The following is an 18454-nucleotide window of genomic DNA, read 5'->3' as shown; positions in this document are numbered from 1 at the left end:
CACTAAGACTGCTGCAGATTTATATTTTGGAAAATACCCTATAAATTATCTTGAGACACCCAGGCCCAGGGAACAACTGTTTTTGTTGTTGTTGTTGTTGTTGTTGTCTTCTTTTACAAGTTTTTATTTTTGAGTGTTTGCTTGAATTTATGTGTACCAAGTACAAACAGGCACCCTTGGAGGTCATAAGAGGGCATCAGATCCTCTGGAACTGGAGTTAGAGATGATTGTGATCCCCTTTGTGGGTTGTGGGAACCTAATGTGATCTTCTAGGAGCAGTTAGTACTCTTAACTACTGAGCATCTCTCCTGCTCTTCTTGATTTCTAGGAATTAACTGGTAGAGGGTACCAGTTCAAAGAAATCTTTGTTCTTGATGAGATCTGGCCTCTCCGTGTGGGTGGGTAGGCTGGAATTACTAACCTCAAACTCACGATCCTCCTGTCTCAGCCTCGGGAGTACATTTCCAGCAAGTCATTTGAGTTTCATCTTCTAAGCTGCACGGATAGCCGAGGCCTCAGATGACCCTGCAGCAGGTTCTGGAGACTGGTATAGCTTTACTGCAAGGGGTTGATCCGCTCCGCGCGGCGGGAATCCAGCCCGGCTCTTGGGCCTTCCCTTCGCCGCGCTCGCGGCCGCCTCCGCGCTCCCGGGACCCGCAGGCCCCGCTGGGCGCGCGGCCTGCAGTCTCCGCACGTCGGCCTCCGCCCGCCCGCCCCGCCCCGCCCCGGCGCGCATTTCCATTTTAAACCGCCACCCGCCCCTCGACCGTCCGCGGCCGGCGGAGCTAACCGCGCGCCCGGATCCCTGGAAGAGGCTGAGGCTGCGGGACCGCCGAGCTGTGCAAGAAAAGGCCGAGGGATGCGCTTGGACCCTGCGCCCTAGACAATGAAGCCGCGGGCGCCACCGCCCGCAGTGGGCCCTGCGCGCCCAGGCCGCACCTGCCGGCGAGGCGGGTTCCGCGCTTGAGCGCCCGCCCGGTCCCCCATGGCTCGGCTCCCCGAGCGCGGACCCCGGTACTCGGGCCGCGTGGCGCGCGGGCGGGCGCACTTTGGGGGCGCTGTTCCCGCAGCCTAAGCGCGGGCCTTGCTGTGCGCGGGGGGCGTGGGCGCCGCTCCCTACCGACCAGGGCTCTGCACCTGGCCGGCTCTGCGCCCGCGGCGCGCGTCCCGACGGCCGGCGGCGCTGGATGCAGTCGAGCCTCGGAGGGCGGCGCGGCGGCCGCGGACCCTGGGGACATGTACCTGCTGGACGGCAGCGGCGAGCCCGCGTCGCCTCCCGCGGACGCGATGCCCCGCGGGACGCCCCCCAGGAAGACGGTCTACCGCATCTCGGTGACCATGGTCAGGAAGGAGCAGCTGGCCGCTCCGACTCCGCGCCCCACACGGCGGCCGCGGCCCGCGCGTTCCCCGGACGCCCCTGGGCGACTGGAAGAGGAGGCCGAGGAGGCGGCGGCTGAAGATTCTGAGGCCGGGCCGCGCGCCTGGGACTTCCGCGCCTTCCGCACACGCAGCACCGGGCAGCTGGAGCTCGGGCGGCTACGGCCGTGCACACGCGGTGCGGAGCCTGTAGACCTGATGGGCAGCCCTTCGGCTGAGCGGCCCAGCAGCCCCGACGTGGAGGAGGCTCGGGCCGCGCCCCTGCGGCGGAGCCTCAGCTTCAGGCACTGGAGCGAGCCCGAGGCCCCGCGGAGCCCTGCGCTGAGTGGCGGAAGGCGCCACAGCAGCTCCGGGAGCCTGGCATGGGCTCCCGACGACGAGGTCGAGGCGGAGGCCTCCCCGGAGCCAGTGACCGGAGCGCAGCCCGTAGCGGAGAAACGCAACACCTTGGATGTGGGCGAGGTGCTCAGCAAGAACGATGCGCTCTCAGATCTGGAGCGCTGGGAGCGCAGCAAGAGCAAGAACCGCACGCTGGACAACAGCGACCTGCAGCGGCTAGAGCGCGCGCGGGCTGCGGCCGCCGGCCCCGGAGCAGCCTCGGAGCACCGGCTGCTGCGCTTTTTCAGCGGCATCTTTGCGCGTAGGGATGGCGGGCCCTCTCCCCGAAGCGGCGCCCTGCGCTCCCGCGGTTACTTCAGCCTACGGCGGGCCCCGGCCGACACGCAGTCGTCCAGCGCAGAGAGCATCGAGGGGTCCCCTCGCAGAGGTGGGCAGCCCTCCTTGGGGGGGCGGGTTCTTGCACAGGCCGGTGGGGGCTGGGCCTGCGCTCAAGCAGCCTGCAGTGTAGGCATACTGGGGCTTTAGAGGAATGGGACACCTGCTTTCCCTGGTGTCTAGCCGGCCAGTGGTCCCAAGGGTGTGAACTGTCCTGATGTTCACTGCAGCAGTACGGGTGGTTCTGAATGCTGTCACTCCAGGCTTTATGTGCTTTATCAGTTCTGGGCCTGTTATATGGTCTTAGTGAAGTTGACAAGGGTAAGATCGCTTGGCTAATTGCTGCCCCTCTTGCCGGATCAGCCCTCTCCGTTTGCAGGGTGGGCACGCCCTTGCCCACACTGGCATGGGGGGTGGGTGGGTATGGCAGCCTTGGTTTTGGACTGAGCTTGGCATGTGCAGCTCCTGGCCAGCCACGAGGAGCCCACATTCCTTTTGAGTTGATCCTTGCCTCCCTTCTTCAGTGCAGCAGGCTGCTGTTGGTTCCACCTTCTGAGTGCTGTAATGGCTGATTTGGGTGACCCTACCCTGTGGAGCTTTTGGTGGAGTCAGCTCAGAGCTGATGAGAACAGATGACAGGCATCCAGGCCGCTCTGTCTCCACATGTCACTGGAGAAAGCAAGCTGGGTAATGAATGCTAGGAAATGAGGGGCCAGTCCCGCAGCCTGTCTGAAAACTTTAGAGCTCGCTTGTCTCTTACATGTCTACTGGGGCCTTGTGGAGAAGTCTCTGGGGGGCAGATACTGGAAGTGGTGAATTAGCCATATGATAGATAGCATTTGGGGGTCAGCAGCCTCTTGAAACCACAAAACATGGATCTGGTTTCTGCATATCACCTGGAGGGAAAAGACGGGGCATGGATGAGTAATTGCTACACCACTATGTGTGTGGGGAGTGGGTATTTTACTAGGGCAGTTCTGTAATCAGGCTTCTGGTTACAAAAAAGGCGCTGCTAATGGCCTCAAAGGTATAAGCAATGGAGGATAGTGATTCCTACAGTATCAGCTGGCTCCCACCATCCTGGAAAGGGCTTCTCCCAGCTGGACCTCACAGGCTAGCTGACTACCCTAGGTCCAGGCCCACATCACAACCAACCTTGGCAGAGGACCCATGGAAGGCAAACTCTTCTCATGGCTGCCCGTGGTCTTAGGAATGTGCTAGAGAAGAGAAGGGTTGGAGCAGACCCTGCTGTGGCGTGCTTGCCTGCTTGTTTCCTTTGCTCTCAAGTTACCTGTCACCAGCCTTGCTTGGTTGGTCGAGTTGCCTTGCCTGTCTAGTTGTAACACGCCTTGCAGCACTTCGTTCCACTCTTATCATTAATCCCTCTCACTGTACCTCCCTCGCGACATGCTTTTAAAGTGTTAGAAAGTGGCAGCAGTTATTTTGGGGGCCAGTGAGATTGACTCAGCCAGGTAAAGGCTCGCCACCAAGCTGGTGATTGCGTGATAGCTCCCACAGGGAACTAACTCCCACAGGCTGTCCTCTGACCTCCCTGCATGTACCATAATGCGAATCAGCAAGTTCACCCTGAAAATAAATAAATGAAGAAGAAAAAGGGTTGCTTTGCATGAAGTGGCTGTTGTCACTGCACAGAGGAAGTGCGAATTGAAAGGCCCCTGCTTACTCTAACAGCAGGTTGGCATCTCTGTTTTTGTGTAATTAGGTGCCTGGGTTCCAGATAAGTACCTGTTTTACAGAGATGGGGAGAAGCAGAGTCATGATCGGCATGAGTATGCTTCAGCTGCACCTGGACACAAGTTAAAAGCGTTTGAGGTTTTGATGAGTCCTCTGGGACAAACTCTTGAAAGTGGGTTTGCAGTAGTGAAGGTATTAAGCGTGTTGGAAGTTTGCCCCCTCGGGGTGCAAGTTTTTAATAGTAATGATGATCTTCCTGCTTATCTCTGTGGACAGACCATCACCACAAACTTTATGGGTGGTCATGTAGAAAACCCACAAGCTGGGAATGATGGTATGTGTTTCTAATCCCAGCCCTTGGGAAGTGCAGTCAGGAGGATCAACCTCTGATATATATCAAGTGTGAGGCTTGGGCTGCATCAGACCCTGTCTCAGAAATGGGGGTGGGAGGGGGGCAAACTGAAAATAGCATCTTTTTTTTTTTTTTTTTTAAGAAAGTGTTCTGGGTCATAGCATTCACATATACACAGAACTCTGTGGCCTTAGTTTATTCTAAAGTTCTGGATCGTGTGTGTGTGTGTGTGTGTGTGTGTGTGTGTGTGTGTAAAGCGCTACACCTTTCATCCAGGTAAAGTCTTTGTCATTGGTAAATGTCTGAAGTGTCAGGTCCGTGTCCCCCAGACTCGGGAGCAGCCTTGTTCTGTGGCCGTCACAGCCAGTGTTGCAAAACTCCCGCTTTCAGGCCTTATGGTTTTGTTAGGATCCTGTGGGGTTTCTTTGCTTGTTTTGGTTTTCATTATCTGTTTCTGAGAATGTCAGTTGTTGGAGCAGAGGTGGAGAGAGAGGTGGTTAAGCATACATAACTCTTCTTGCAGGGGACCAGTTCTAGCACCCACATCAGGCAGGTCACAACAGCCCGGGACACCAGCGTCAGAGGGATCTGATGCCTCTGGCTTCCACGTGCACCCGCACGCATGTACATACTCATGCAACACACAAATGCACATAATTAATCAAATAGCTCTTAAAGGGTATCAGTTGTTCAGAATTTCAGCGTTATATGAAAGTCTTGCTCTCATGTTATGGTTGGGTGCATGGTATCTCATGTTTTCTCTTTGTGAGTATTGCTAGGGCCGGCCCATCCTGCCTTGCCCAAGCTTACTTTGGGGCTCAGGTGGCTTTTCAGGTCTCAGGAATTTGATTTTTAGGAAGGGAGAATGGAGCTTGTGAAATGTGAAGTGTGAGGTCAGGGGCTCTTTATAGCTGCATACAGCTGGCTGCTGTGTCAGAGCAAAGCCCAAGCTTGGCTAAACAGTAGCAAAACCCAGGCCTGTGCCAGTTCCCAGCTGTTTTCACCACCCGGGGTTTAAACCTCTGCAGACCGAAACACCATCAGCATCTCTAGACACCAGACTTTATGACTTCCTTTAAATCTAGGCCATAATGGTTTGGAGTTAATGATCATAAAGGGAATTAGAGGTGCCGACACCTACAGACGCTTTCTGTCTAACACCTATTAGATTTTGAGTGGGCTGTAGGAAAAGTTACTTTAAAATTGGTATTATGGTGAATATTTTCCCTGTCCTATAATAAATGGCTGGTCTTAGATGTGATGCCTCTGTTAGCACAGGCAAAAGCAAACTGATTAAAACCTTATTTTCAGACACACACGTGCAGGCTCTGGATAGACGTGTGGTTGATTTTCCTGATTCCTAACTTGAGAGCTCTAGGGTGAAAGGGTGGAAACAGTCCACCTTCCCAGGATGCTTCACTGGGCTTTCTCAGCCTGTGCAGGCTCTTCTCACTGGTGTCCGGAGTCCCAGGGTTTATGCGGGTTAGACACAGTTTTCAGAGAGACCTTGTATCAGATCCAGGGCACACGTGTTAAGACATCCTGTTGACATGAGTATAATTTAATACAAGGAGAGATCAAATTGTAAGTGACTAATAAATAGCACTGATGGGTGTCACTCTCTGTGTCTGACAGGTGACATCAGACTAACTTGCCACACCAGTGAATTAGCCACTAGGCTAGAGATACATGCAGGGTCTTTTACTATGTGGGAAGGTTGATTATTGCAGTAAAGTGATTCCTTGATAACTCAGGCAAGGGTCAGTTTTTAAATTGGTAATTTACAACTGGTTTTTTGAGAGCACATTTTATCAGCAGCTGTGTTCCTTACTTTCTGGTTCCCTTGTTTCTGTAGTTCTTGGTTGTTATGATACTGTTGAGTATCAAGCAAAGGACATGAAACTTTAGTGGCCAGAAAAAGGAATAGCAATTAAATGAAAGAAAATTGCTGGTGTAACTTGATACATTGTTTTCGATTTGATTTGCTACCTGGACAGGGAAAATAGCTTGTAATGAAACTGTGTCATTCAGAGTCTTTCATTTGAAACACTTTGAATGATTTTCTACTCAGTCTTCAATGGCAGCTCCTCAATGTTGAGGATAAGAGAGCTCATCCTGTGGGCTTTTGTTGCTGTTTGGAGGGATGGGCCCAAATGGCTCTCTGCTGGAGACTCAGCAGCCACAGTGGGTATGCTCCCAAGAGTGGCATTGCAGCTCAGCCTGTGAATCTTTGTGCTGTTTCTCTAGGTCTGTGTGCTCTGGTCAGAGCTTTATTTCAGTATATGTCACCGGCTTACATCTTTTTCTCTGACAGTCTGGGCTTGGGATATCCTGCTGCTAGAGGAGTTTTCTAACGCATGCCCGTTGCAGCAACTTGTTTGGCTACTCCGCCATTAACAGCTACTCTTCCTTTGGAAGTGCTGTTGCTTTGATTTTTGTTTGTCTTGTTTTTCTGTTTCACTTACACATCCATGGGACATCAGCAGTGTGCTCTGAATTTTCTAGGCAGCAGAATCTGAGAGCTAATGGAGGCATGGTTTCTGTTGGCTGACATGAGTCGATTGGGGAGATTGAGGAGTTACAGGGAGTCTACTCAGGCAAGCTGTGACTGTTCCTCCAGTGTCACCTGCACTGGCTTTCTCACGCCAGCGAGTGGTCACAGTATCAGAGAGAGTTCCTCCTGGGCCAGTGCTGGCATTATCCCTCTCTGTGCTATGGAGCACAGGCACTGTACACAACACACAGGCTCTGGTTAAATGTGGGCAGTATGGAGGAGAGAGCCAGGGGACACAAATGAAGGAGCAGATGGCCTTGAGCTGGGGAAGAAGTTGGCTGTTGGCCTCATGGGGGTGAAATGAGCTGACCTTGCAGGATCATCAGGAATTCACTATGTGAGGAGAGCTCCCCACCAGCAAGTCGGGTAGGATTTTATTTAGGGAACTGCTAGTCACCCCACCCTGTCCTCAGATCTAATACATGTTGGCGATTGATACACCAACATGAAGCAGAGAAAAGGAAATTGTATAATCTTTAAGTAAACATTTACGTTCCTGGCATAAATTTTCTTTTCCCAGTGCAGTGACTTGGAACAGCTATATGGCTTTAAAATGTCACTGTGAGTATGAAACTGAAGGAAAGAGGAATGCTATCTTACAGAGGTGGCCTCACGATTGGGGCTGACTACAGCTGTGTGGCCGCTCCACATGATTAAGGGCAGAATTGGTATTAAGGTCGACAGATTAGCAGGAAAGAGGGGAGATTATTATCTTTTCATTATTTTGAGAGAAGGACCATCTGCCCATGGTGGTTTGGCTCCTGCTGAGCCTTGAGCTTCTTTTTGCTTGTTGCCTGTGGTGGGTGACAGCCCGGGACGTCTACTTCTCATGGCTCCTGGTGAGGCAGGTATTCAACCTGGTTTAGCTCGTTCTCCTGGTCATTATTTTAGTCAATGCTTTAAATGCCCTTGCTGTTTAAAAGAATGGAGTCACGGCCTTCCACTTAGCTGGTTTTAATTTAAAAGTGAGTTCTAGACACCCCCCCCCCCTTTCTTCTTGTGCTTATTTTTGCTTTTTGTCCCACCTTCCCTTGTTTCTCATCTTGGCATCACTAACAAGTTGATGCTCTCAGAAAGATTAGCATGCAGTAAGCTACTCTGACCAGAAGACGGGAAAGCTCCATCCTCACGGTCAGTACCAGGCCGCACCAGGGCGAGTGCTGGACGGGATTCCTTTGGCTTCTCCTTATCTAGCATGTGAAGATAATTTTACGAGGTGCATTCTGTCCATGGGAGTAAAAGGGTTGAAAGAGGGTTGCATTCTCACACCGCCCTTGCTCGGGAGAAGTCTTGCATCTCTTTCGATACGATGCTCCGTCTGAGGTTTTGCATGATGTGGCATGCCAGCTGGTGTGGTCAGCATGCAGGAAGGGTCTCTTTGTTTAGTCACTGCCGGTGCAGAACAGTGGGGCTCAGGCGATGAGAGTGGGTGTCCTTTTGTTTGAGATGGTCGTCAAAGGGAATCCTGTGTTCCCTCTTGCCCTCTGTGCCTGTCATCGCAAGCGGGCCTGCTGACTGTCAGACACTTGAGAATTGACTCCATAAACAATGACAGCAGCCTTCCTTGTGACCCCCCCCCCCCCCCATTAATTAGTTCTTCTACCAGGGCAGAATGACTCTGATGCTGCTTCTGTTCGGGTGGGAGAGGAATATTTATCTAGTGTTTACCTTGTTGCTTCAATGAGCTCCCAAATATAAAATCTAACTTGCAGGGGAGGCAACTCAATAGGTAGAGTACTTGCCTCGTATGCATGAAGTAATGGGTTCCATCCCCAACCCCACACAGGATGGGATGATGCACTGCAAAAATCCTAGCAATGAGGAGGTGTAGGCAGGGGCATCAAAAGTTTAAAGTCATCCTTATCTGAGGCCCCGTTTCAAAGCAAAACCAGTAGTAATTGTGTCCCACAGTCTGAGTCCTGTTGTCTAAGAATCAGGACAGTTGCCCACAGCGCACAGGGTCCTGCAGGGTTGTTCCTTCTACCCAGTGCCTCACATCTCAGTACAGAGCTCCAGCTCAAATATAAACTGTACAACATCGATTGTGGCACATTGTCAAAAAGACCAGACATGCCACCTAGGATTATGACATTTACACCTGATCTTCTCTCAGGGGTAGTTCGCTTCCAGTGTGAACAGAGGATGTGCTTGCCCGACTGTGTCTAGGTGGGCAGGCTGTTAGGTCTGCCACTTCTCACCTCACCTGTTTCTCGCTGGCTTCTCCTGGCTTGTTGGAGGGTTAGTGACTACTGCCTACCAGCAGCAGGGATCTGGCAGCAGTGAAGCCCTCCTCTTTCCCTCCAGCAGATCCTCCATGAGCAGTGTTTTCTGGATCCTACAAAGTTCTGATCAGCCAGTTCTTTTGAAGTCCAGTGGCCAAGCCTGACAATAACATGTTTCTCCCACAAGTTTTTTCTCCTGCTTTTTCAAAAGCTGTGACTTGTGATGTGTGATGTGTAACACTCTTTTGATGGTTGTGGGATATATCTCAGTTGCCACATGGAGAAAGCCAGGCAGGCCATTGGGTTCTCTCTGCTGCAACAGTGTGTGGTTAGCTAGGCAGCCCAGACAAGCCTCAGAGCCTGCGCTTGGGCTGCCCTGTGCACTCAAGTAGCTGTTTCAGATTTCCCTTAGTTCCTGTGAAGATGCAGAACAACATCAGGTGGCAACAGGTCTGGACCTGTGCAGTCAGCATCAAGACTTTGCTGTCTTTGCCTGTGATATATTTTTTGCAGAGGACCTATGGGTAGAAGCATCGAGCATGTGGGTATGCTTGGGTTTATGGTCAAGATGCACACTTGCTGTGTAGGCTTCTCGCTCCCGACACTCCTTTTAAGCTAGCCTCGGATTCTCCTTCCCCTTCTTCTTTACATCTTCCTACAACCTTCATGTAGCTGCTGCTTTTAAAATGATTGGCTAATATGCCTTGCAATTATGGGCAGAAGAAGACAGCTTCACCGCCCATCCCCCATTGTTTCCTATCTCTAGAAAAGGGCCACGTGGAGTACTGTACCACATGGGGTCATTTCCCTTCTTAAAAGCAAAATAAAGGTGTGTTTTGTTTTGTTTTGTTTTGTTTTGTTTTTACCAGAACTCAGCCTGAGAGCAGCTGAATCTTCACATAACCTTCCTTGATCCTCAGTGTACTGGAATATGGACAGGCAGATGGATTGTGGAGTGGACTGAGGGAGGGAGGGATACCAGGCTTTTGAAGTCATTGTCCCCAAACCACACTAGTCTGAGAGCCCGAGAGAAGCTTTCTTGAAGTTTTGTTTGATATGTATTGTACTGAGCACCTGCACATGATATAAATTTAAAAAAAATTATAGATGATCAAGTAAGCTTGTACATGACATTTACAGGTCTGTTACATTTGCAGTTAGAAAGTGCATAGTGACCGGTTAGGGGGAGAAACTCTGAGGTGGAGGGTACATGTACTGAGGACCCTCCCCCCCTTTGGGCCTGGGATTGGCTCTCAGTGAGGCAAAAGTAATCATGGCCTATGGCACACATAGTGAATGTTAATTCTGGTTGTTCCCTTGTGTAGGGTTGCCTGATGTGCCAGTCTAGTTACTGGGCCCGACACAACTTCTTAATTCTCAAGTCTCACTTTAGGGATCTAGCTCCTTTTCGGCCTTCTTTGGAGAATCAGAGTCTTGGGTTACTAGCATGTCAGGTTCAGCTTGGGGTGCTAGCATGTCTTGTTAGCGTGTCAGGTTCAGCTTGGGGTGCTAGCATGTCTTGTTAGCGTGTCAGGTTTAGCTTAGGGTGATAGCCTGTCATGCTAGCGTGCCAGGTTCAGCTCAGGTTTTAGCATGTCAAGTTCAGGGCATTTTTAGAAGCAAGGCTGGAAACATATTCTTTCTGGAACATAGGTAGGAAGATGCTGGTAGAGGACATTCAGACAGAGGACCCATGGGACACTTTCTTCTCCGATGACAACTGCCATCGGTTTCTGCTTGTGTTTCGAAGCTACACCAGTTTAGTAGCTTATAGGTGTCATATATCCATAGTAGAGGATCTTGTAGAGCCGAAGAGTTGGGGCCACCTAACAGAGTCATCTAGGGCCATCGGTTTATTTACCAAGGTCCCTGGGCTGGTGTGTGATCATCATGAAGGCTTGAGGACCACATGACCCTGGTATGGCTGGGTGAATTGTCGGAGTCCCAAGGGCTGTGATTGTTGGGCTGTGCAGGTACTGTGGATGCACTGAGAGTGGAGAGTCAGTTGTAAAATCACGATGGCAAGGGAGTGTGTAGTCCATTGCTGGGGAGCTGGCGAGCACCTGGCCTAGATTCTCCTTGGCTATTGCCTGCCTTGTTTGGGGGCAGTTTTTTCCATCTCGTCACACACCCATTCATTCAGTCAAACGCTCATTCATCCTGTAGCTGTTTAGCAGAACTTAGCTTATTTCTGACGCTCGGCTAGCCCTGCTAGTTCTACCCCTGTGCTGCTGTCACAGGCCCAGGGTGTTTCCACTGCCTTGTGTAGGGAAGCACGTGGACCTTTACAGCTTGAGTGGTCTGTGCTCTGCGCTTGGTTTCCAGTGGCTACGGTGCTCCCTTCAGACAAGTCTTAGCTTGGTTCTTGTAAAGCTCTTTGACAAAGGCAGGGAGGGAGGGTCTATTCTGGGCAGCCAGCAAGGGGAACAGAAACAGGAAAGGGTTTAATTCTGATTCCTAGTTCAAGGACACAGGCAGCAGGAATTTGAAGCAGCTGGTCACACCTTATCCATAATCAGAAGGCAGAGAGGCAGTCACTGAAAGTGTGGCTGCTGTTCAGCTCTCTTCCCAGGGATGTAATATGGTCCAGGATCCTAGCCAGGGAATGATGCCCACCTACAGTGAGTGGGTCTTCCCAGCTCAGTTAATAGAATCAAGATTATTTTCTCACAGGTGTGCCCAAAGGCCTGCCTCCTAGGTGTTTCTAAGATACTGTGTGGTAGGGTGACAGTGGCAGCAGTGCCGTCATTTCTCTCCAGTTAGTGAACAACTGAACCCACTTCTAACGTGTTGCTGGCACCATTTGAACTTGAGACATAAAAATATTTAAGGTCAGAACACTTTTTAGTAATGTCAAGTGCCCAGTGCAGTGAGGCTGGAGCCTCTGATTGGCAGCTGACAGACAAAGCCCACACCAGGCGGGGACCAGGCAGGAAAGAAGAGGGGGTGCTTAAGGTGAGTAGACTGTCAAATGGCAGTTTCATTCCTCGGCAGTATGGTTTATGTTCTTACTCAGGAGTTTGCTCTATGGCTTATAAGAAAGGTGTAGTTTTGTTATTGTAAAATATTTGCTTCTCAGGATAAAATTTCTAATGTCACTCATGTCGTAACATGAGGACTGAATTGTGCATTTGGAATTTGCTCAGCTGTGTGAGCATGGTCACGGCCACTGAGAAGTGCAAATGCCCGCTCCAAATTCTTGTTCTGAGGACTCGGGCTTCGCCATCTATCTGCTGGCCCGTCCTTCTGCTCTCCTGACTTGGTCCCAAGGGATCTTGTGTTCTCACTACTTAGAAGAATACACAGTGGACTGCAGAGAGGAGGTGACAGGAAGGGCTGAGAGCAACCGGTTGGCTTCAGCTTCCTTATGTTTACAATGGGATGCCCCCTGCCTTTAAAGCGGACACATTCTTGGGTGTTCTGTACTGGCATGATGTAGGCTTTTGCTGGCACACGTGTTCACATTTTAAAGACAGCTGATCGTCACACTGCATGGGAGTTTGAGTAATTTTTCTTGACTAAGATAGATTGGTCTCTTTGCAGCCAAAGTGCTCAGATTCCCTCAGGCCCAGCCATTCCGCTTCTGTTTTCCAGGTGGGCAGTGTTGCCCAGTGTGGAACTTCAGCTCCATGAGAACTTCCCAGGCCTGCCTTCTCATTTATCCTAGACGATCCTGTGCCAGTGACAGTTTGCTTTGGATGTATAAGGCCAAGTGAGTCGCACAGAGATCATCCATCTTAAATATTTGTGCTGAGATCTCTGTTACAGGCCAAGGGCTTAATCAGTGGCAGAATGCTTGCAGGGGGTCCACAAGGTCTGGATTGTATCCCGAGCCCTGCCCTAAAGAAGTGTGTGCGCCTCTAGTGCCTGAGGAAACCACATGCAGGACATTGCTGGAGACTTCCTTTGAGATGTTAGCAGGACTGGGAAGGTCTGAGGGACTTCACTGAGCATCTCCTAAGGGAAGGCGCCTTTCTGGCGAGTCTGGACCTCGGCCAGCTCTTCCTAGATTTCCCTCCTAACTTCTCTTCTTGACACAGGTGGTTGAGTCAGAACCTTCCTCCTACACACACTGGTCTGTAGTCCTGTGGAGTTGTCATTGTCTGTGTGTCTGACCCCTCCTTTGCCCCCTCTGGTGTCCAGGGGTCCTGTATGCGTAGTTGAGGCTGAGTACTTGGGTTGAGTGCTGTTCCCCTCACGGTTCCTGGCCAGCACTGGACTTTCATTCTCTTTGGAGCTGTCAGGGCAGGGTCAGCTTATTTGCCTCTCCCATGCCCCCACCCCGCTTCCAGCACACTTCTGCAACTTGCTGCTTCTCAGCGGAAGCAGCTTGCACAACACCAAGGGCCATTGCTCATTTTCACTTTCACGGGAGTGGAGAAGTAGGGATTAGAATTGTCCCCATTTGTTGAGATTTTGTCTGACTCTGTGAGCAACCATTGGGGCTTTAACAGGGGAGTGACCACTGATGAGTAGAAACCACTGTCTCTTCAGCAACCACAGAGGAGAAAGGCTTTGGAGTGCTAAGAGATAGGCAGGGGAGCATGGCCAGGCTGGACCCGGCCTCTCGTCCCGGTGCCTTCGTCTCATACTCCTGTCACTCATTCTGCCATGCAAGGAACTGGCCTGATTCCTAGACTGGCTTTGTTTGCTGTGTGACAGTAAGCAGTCCCAGCAGCAGCCAACACGTCCTCTGGTACGTGGGCAGGCCGGGGGTAGTGAAAGCATGTGGCAGTGCACTGTGTACGCTGACAGCCTTGCGCAGTGGATTCTTACCCCAGTGAGTGGAGTCGCTCTCTATAGAGATGCATAGGTAGAGGGACAGAGAGACCCGCTTAGCACTTGAGAAGTAGGGGCTCAGCTGCAGGACCCCTGTTCTCAGCCCCCACCCTACCGCATTTCAGTAATGCTTATTAAGAATATCTGGCCCGGGACGCAGGAACTAGAGCAGGAATGCTGGGACGGGCTTGGTCTTCTCATGGCACTAGTTTTTGCGGTATGGCATTCTTACTGGGTCCTCAGCAGAGCTGTGATCTGATGAGCCGGGCGCAGCACCGTCTGCTCTGGGTACCAAGTGCGTTGGGCTGCCACCTGGGCAAGGTGCAGGCCTTCTGGCCCTGGTCTTGAATGGTTCCTCTTTCGTAGTCCTGTGTTGACACCCTCCTGCTGCTGTTTTGTTATTTATTTTTTCTCCAGTCTGGTTCTGCTCCTGGTTTCAAAAAGTTGAAATCGATGGCTTTATATCCAGAGTTCTAAATTCAGCCACATAAACACTTTGGGCCTGGACTGAGGGTTTGGCATGGACTCGAGGCTGCTATTTTAGATATGCCAGAAACCTTGGAAGTTGTTCACTGTGGGCTTTTCTCCATTTAGGCTGTGAACTTGGGATCTTAGCCTGCTCCGATGGGTGTGCCAGGAGCACTGGGGGAGGGGTTCAGAAGAAAATCTGTAACCATAGAAAATTTGCCCAGATGTTTCTGAGGACTTGGTCACTCTGGTGAGAGTCTGCTCTGGGGCCCTGAGTCTGCCCAGCGTGCTTGTAGTTAGACCCTTGTAGCTTGCTATGGAGCTGTCAAATTCAGGGACAGGCCATCCTTTCTACCTGTGGATAGTGCTGTTATTGTCATACTGGGATTGAAAAGGGGGCCTTTTAAAGTTCTGGGGCTGGGCTGTGTATATTGGAAGAAGACGGAGCCAGCAGTGTACTGACTGCTGACAACTCCGCGCAGCGGATTGTTAGCCCGCAGAGTGCTGGAATTACTATCTGTAGAGATGCGCATGAGGAGATAGATCTATAGCGTGCAGCCACGGAGGTGGGCTCCCTGCTGCAGACCTCACCTAACCAGGCTCTGAAGAAACCGCTGTTAGCTTCTGGTCTTCTCCTTCACTTCCACCTCGAGTGTACAGCGATGAGATGGCCGTACACGAGCAAGTGGCCATGACAGGATCACGTGTGACAGGTACTGGATTGTGGATGCCCAGGAGGACTCAGGAGATCCTTACTGCCCTGGGTTCATCTCATCCGCAGAGGGCTTTGCAGAGGAGTCCGGAACTTTATCCTAGGGACCCATGTTTCTCCCTTCCCATGCTCCTCTGTCCTGAGTATGACCTGCGCTGCACGGACTGCTCGCCCTGTCCTTCACTCACGAGGAGAAAACACTGGTGGGGGAGGGGAAACGCAGCTTGCAGACGGCAGCTAGTGGATGGTGGGGCATGACTAGAGATTAAATTCCTCACTGTCTACAGACTGAGTGTATTGTGACTTTTGTCAAAGAAATAAACACCCAGAGGCTGGCTAGTGAGTTGCAGGGTGCTGTGAGGTACCAGAAACTATAGTGATTCTTAAGAGCCTGAGCTAGTGAAACAGAATAATCCCAGACCCCAAGTGTGTGCGTTAAGCTTGGTTTTGACTATGGAACCACTGGGACTTTTGTTTTATATAGCCCAGACTTAGGGTGCTCCGTCATGGGGAGCCTCTGTGCAGGGGTATGCTCCTAGTCCTCCTACCTGCTCCTTTGGCTTTGCCCCCAACATGAGGACATTACACCACTTCTGTATGCCCTGCTGCTGTAGCAGGCACTTAGTCTCTTCCTACACTTGGTTTATCCGTGATTCTGAGGTTCATATGTGATTCTCTGTAGTTGGTTGTTTACTCTTTTGGCTCCTTACTTTTTTTTGGGGGGGGGAGCCCACTACCCAGCTTCCAAATAAATCACACAGAGTCTTATTATTTCTTATAAATGCCAGACCTTAGCTTGGTTTGTTTCTAGCCATCTTTTCTTAAATTATCCCCATCTACCTTTTGCCTCTGGGCTTTTTCCTTAATTCTGTAATCTTCTTTCATTCTTACTCCGTGGCTGGCTGGGTGGCTGGGTGACTGGCCCCTTCTTTTCTTACTCCTTGATCTCCTTTATTTTCCTCCCAGATTTCTCCTGTTTATTCTCTCTGCTTGCCAGCCCCACTTACCCTTTCTCCGGCCTTGCTATTCACTGTCAGTTCCTCACTAGACCGTCAGGTGTTTTTAGACAGGCAAAGAACTAGAGCTTCACAGAGGTAAAGACATGCAGCGTAAACGAATCCAACGCATCTTTGCATCTTTAAAACAAACGCTTCACAGCATGAACAAATGTAGCACATCTTAAAATAATGTTCTACAACACTTCTCTTCACACCCACACACTTCCACTTTCTTTCTTGTATCCTCCACAGCCTCGGTTCACATCACGTCTTCATCTTTTGGAGAGCAGGATGCGGCTCCTCTCCCATCTTCCCACCCTTTAGAATTCTGGGTTACTGTCTCAGCACCAGCGCCATATTGTGCTTCATCCTGCCCGCCCCGCCCCCTGTGCCTTCCTTTTCCACCTTAGCCCCAGCATCCAGCCCTCTCCTTCTTAGCATCTAAATGTCAGCTCTTCAGAGGCCTGCCCTGACCAGCACACCCCACAGCTAGCCTCCTTCTTTCTCATCTGCACACTGTGTGGCAGGTCACATCTTAGACCCATGCTTCTCAAGGTGGTAAACAGTCCTGGCGTTGGTTGCGGGTATCACTAATACAGTGTGCAGTGCTTGGTTCTAGAAACACTTAGTGAATGGCTTCCACTGCTGTGGACGAAGGTGCTAGTGGAGTTTGTCAGGTGCTGTAAGAGAGAGAAGCCTTCCTGATATTTATGTGCCTAGGAGGTCTATGAGTGTCATGCCCAAATGTTCATAGCCTCTTGTGGGGAAGAGGGCGCTTTCTGTCTGGTAGAGATTCTGTAAATTCCCTGTAGCGATTACCACAGAAGAGGCCAGTTCTTTAGGAGGCCCTCTTTCGACCTCTTCGTCTGAGGGTTAAAGACCTTGAAAGAAGGCTGCTCTAGAGTACAGTTAGGTCTCCTCGAAGGGTTCTGGAGCCAGTGGACATCGGCTGAGGAGCCGAGATGGTTGAGCTTCAGTTGAGGTCAGGTACCAGACCTTTATACTCACTACTAACCTTTGGTTGTACCCTCCCAGGGTCATGCCTTGAGCTCCTCCCGCTCTAACTGAAGACAGCCTAGGAAGGAGGGCTCAGCCTCAGTCAGCCAACACCTTTGCAGCCAGGCATGTAGAATGACTTGGGCCACCAAAGGGCATCACAGGAACCAGTGCCTGTCATCTGACTATGTTGTCTAAACTGAATTTGAAGAGCCTGGCAGAGCGGTACTCATTAGTCCTTTGGGTACTGAATACATTCTGGGGGTAGTTAATTGCAGATGGATTTCAATTGCTCTTATCCATGCGCGGGCGCATGCGCGCGCGCGCGCACACACACACACACACACACACACACACACACACACACACCATGCCCCAAATGGACTTGATGGTTCTGGCAAAACTGCAGATCTTATGAGTTGGTTTCTTTGTAGTTTGTGGCTTTTCTAATGGAAATATTCACTGTCTTTTAGTTTTAAAAGCATATTGTGGGCTTTTTATAAAAGCACTAGAAATCGCCACCTGAGTTGGGAGGCTGGACTATATGTGTGTGCTTATCTGTCCTTCAAGTTCAGTCTGAGGGAAGGATGTGGTCCAGATTGGGGCAGTCCTTTTGGGTAACTTGTGCCTCTCAGGGTCCTTTGCCTCATTTTGCTGAGGCATCTTCTTTAGATCTTTTGGGGTGTGTCCTGCTGACACTGGGAACATCGTCTTGTTTGTTTAGATGGGGTATGGTCATCTCCTTTCCTGATGAGTGACATATGAGTAAAAGGCAAGTGTGTCCCCGGCCGTGAGCATCCGCAATTCGAGTCAGGTAAGCACCAGAGCACTGAGTAGGCACTGAGTTTCCCTTCCTGGGAATGAGTAACAATGACAGGAATCTTTAGCTGTGGCTTCTGTTTGGGACATTGTGTAGCATTGGGTGGTACAGGCTCTCAATGATGGGCAGGAGATGCTGAACCCCTCCCCATAGCTGGTGTGTGTATATTAAGTAGTCTTTTGTTTATTTTTCTTTTCAAAAGACCTAAAATCAGGGAAGAATCTTTGACCCTTGTGTAAGGAATGAGAATTAGAGAAACAATGAGACCTTTCGCATGCATTTTCTTTGCAATTATGCTCTTCGGCATTTTCAATGCAACACTGACCTTTATAGGCTTACGGGTTTGCAGTCTTGGCCGCCCAGTGGAACCTTACCGATCCTCCAGGCATAAGAGGATTGTCCCCATCTGCAAAAGTACCTTTATTGCCCTTTCTTAGAAAAGTAGTGGATGCTCCTGAATTCAGACAAGACTGAAGTCGGTAAAGACCTGTAATTGGGCAAAGTCCTGCAAGCCCTGCCTCTCAGGCAACCACCGTGGTTCGCTGGCTGTTCCTCTACCTTCCTCGGTGCTGTCCACACTCTGCCTAGTAATGGCTTGGTAGACGACTGAGCAGCTGTCACACATGTCTGTGGCCTACTTTTGTACTCCATATGTTGCACCAAATTTATTTTAGAGCCTTATCTGAGAGAAGCCTGATTTGCTCAGGGTTACAGTGTTTGCCAAGGTCAGGCCTGTGCCCAAGCATATGACCACGGGTTGTTCTGTG

The 18454-nt window shown here is 50.7% G+C and overlaps 1 protein-coding gene across 10 annotated transcripts in view; it reads left to right on the top strand.

The window, feature by feature from the left end:
• The window catches only part of Agap1 (ArfGAP with GTPase domain, ankyrin repeat and PH domain 1), a 455752-nt gene that overhangs the window by 135697 nt on the left and 301601 nt on the right, over window positions 1-18454 (top strand). For 6 of the 10 annotated variants that reach the window (XM_041650290.1, XM_041650293.1, XM_041650292.1 and 3 more), the window contains exon 1: window positions 748-2143. The exons of the other annotated variants lie outside the window; for them this stretch is intronic. In XM_041650290.1, coding sequence (XP_041506224.1) covers window positions 1237-2143 — 907 coding nt within the window. In that variant the 5' untranslated portion in view covers window positions 748-1236. Of the gene's footprint in view, window positions 1-747; window positions 2144-18454 lie in introns of those variants that run through there. 10 annotated transcript variants of the gene reach the window in all.

This window comes from Microtus oregoni, unplaced genomic scaffold, assembly GCF_018167655.1.
Source record: "Microtus oregoni isolate MIOR12 unplaced genomic scaffold, Mior012 000004F_ref0000308, whole genome shotgun sequence".
Classification (NCBI taxonomy): domain Eukaryota; kingdom Metazoa; phylum Chordata; class Mammalia; order Rodentia; family Cricetidae; genus Microtus; species Microtus oregoni.
This window is presented reverse-complemented; position numbering and strand designations above follow the sequence as displayed.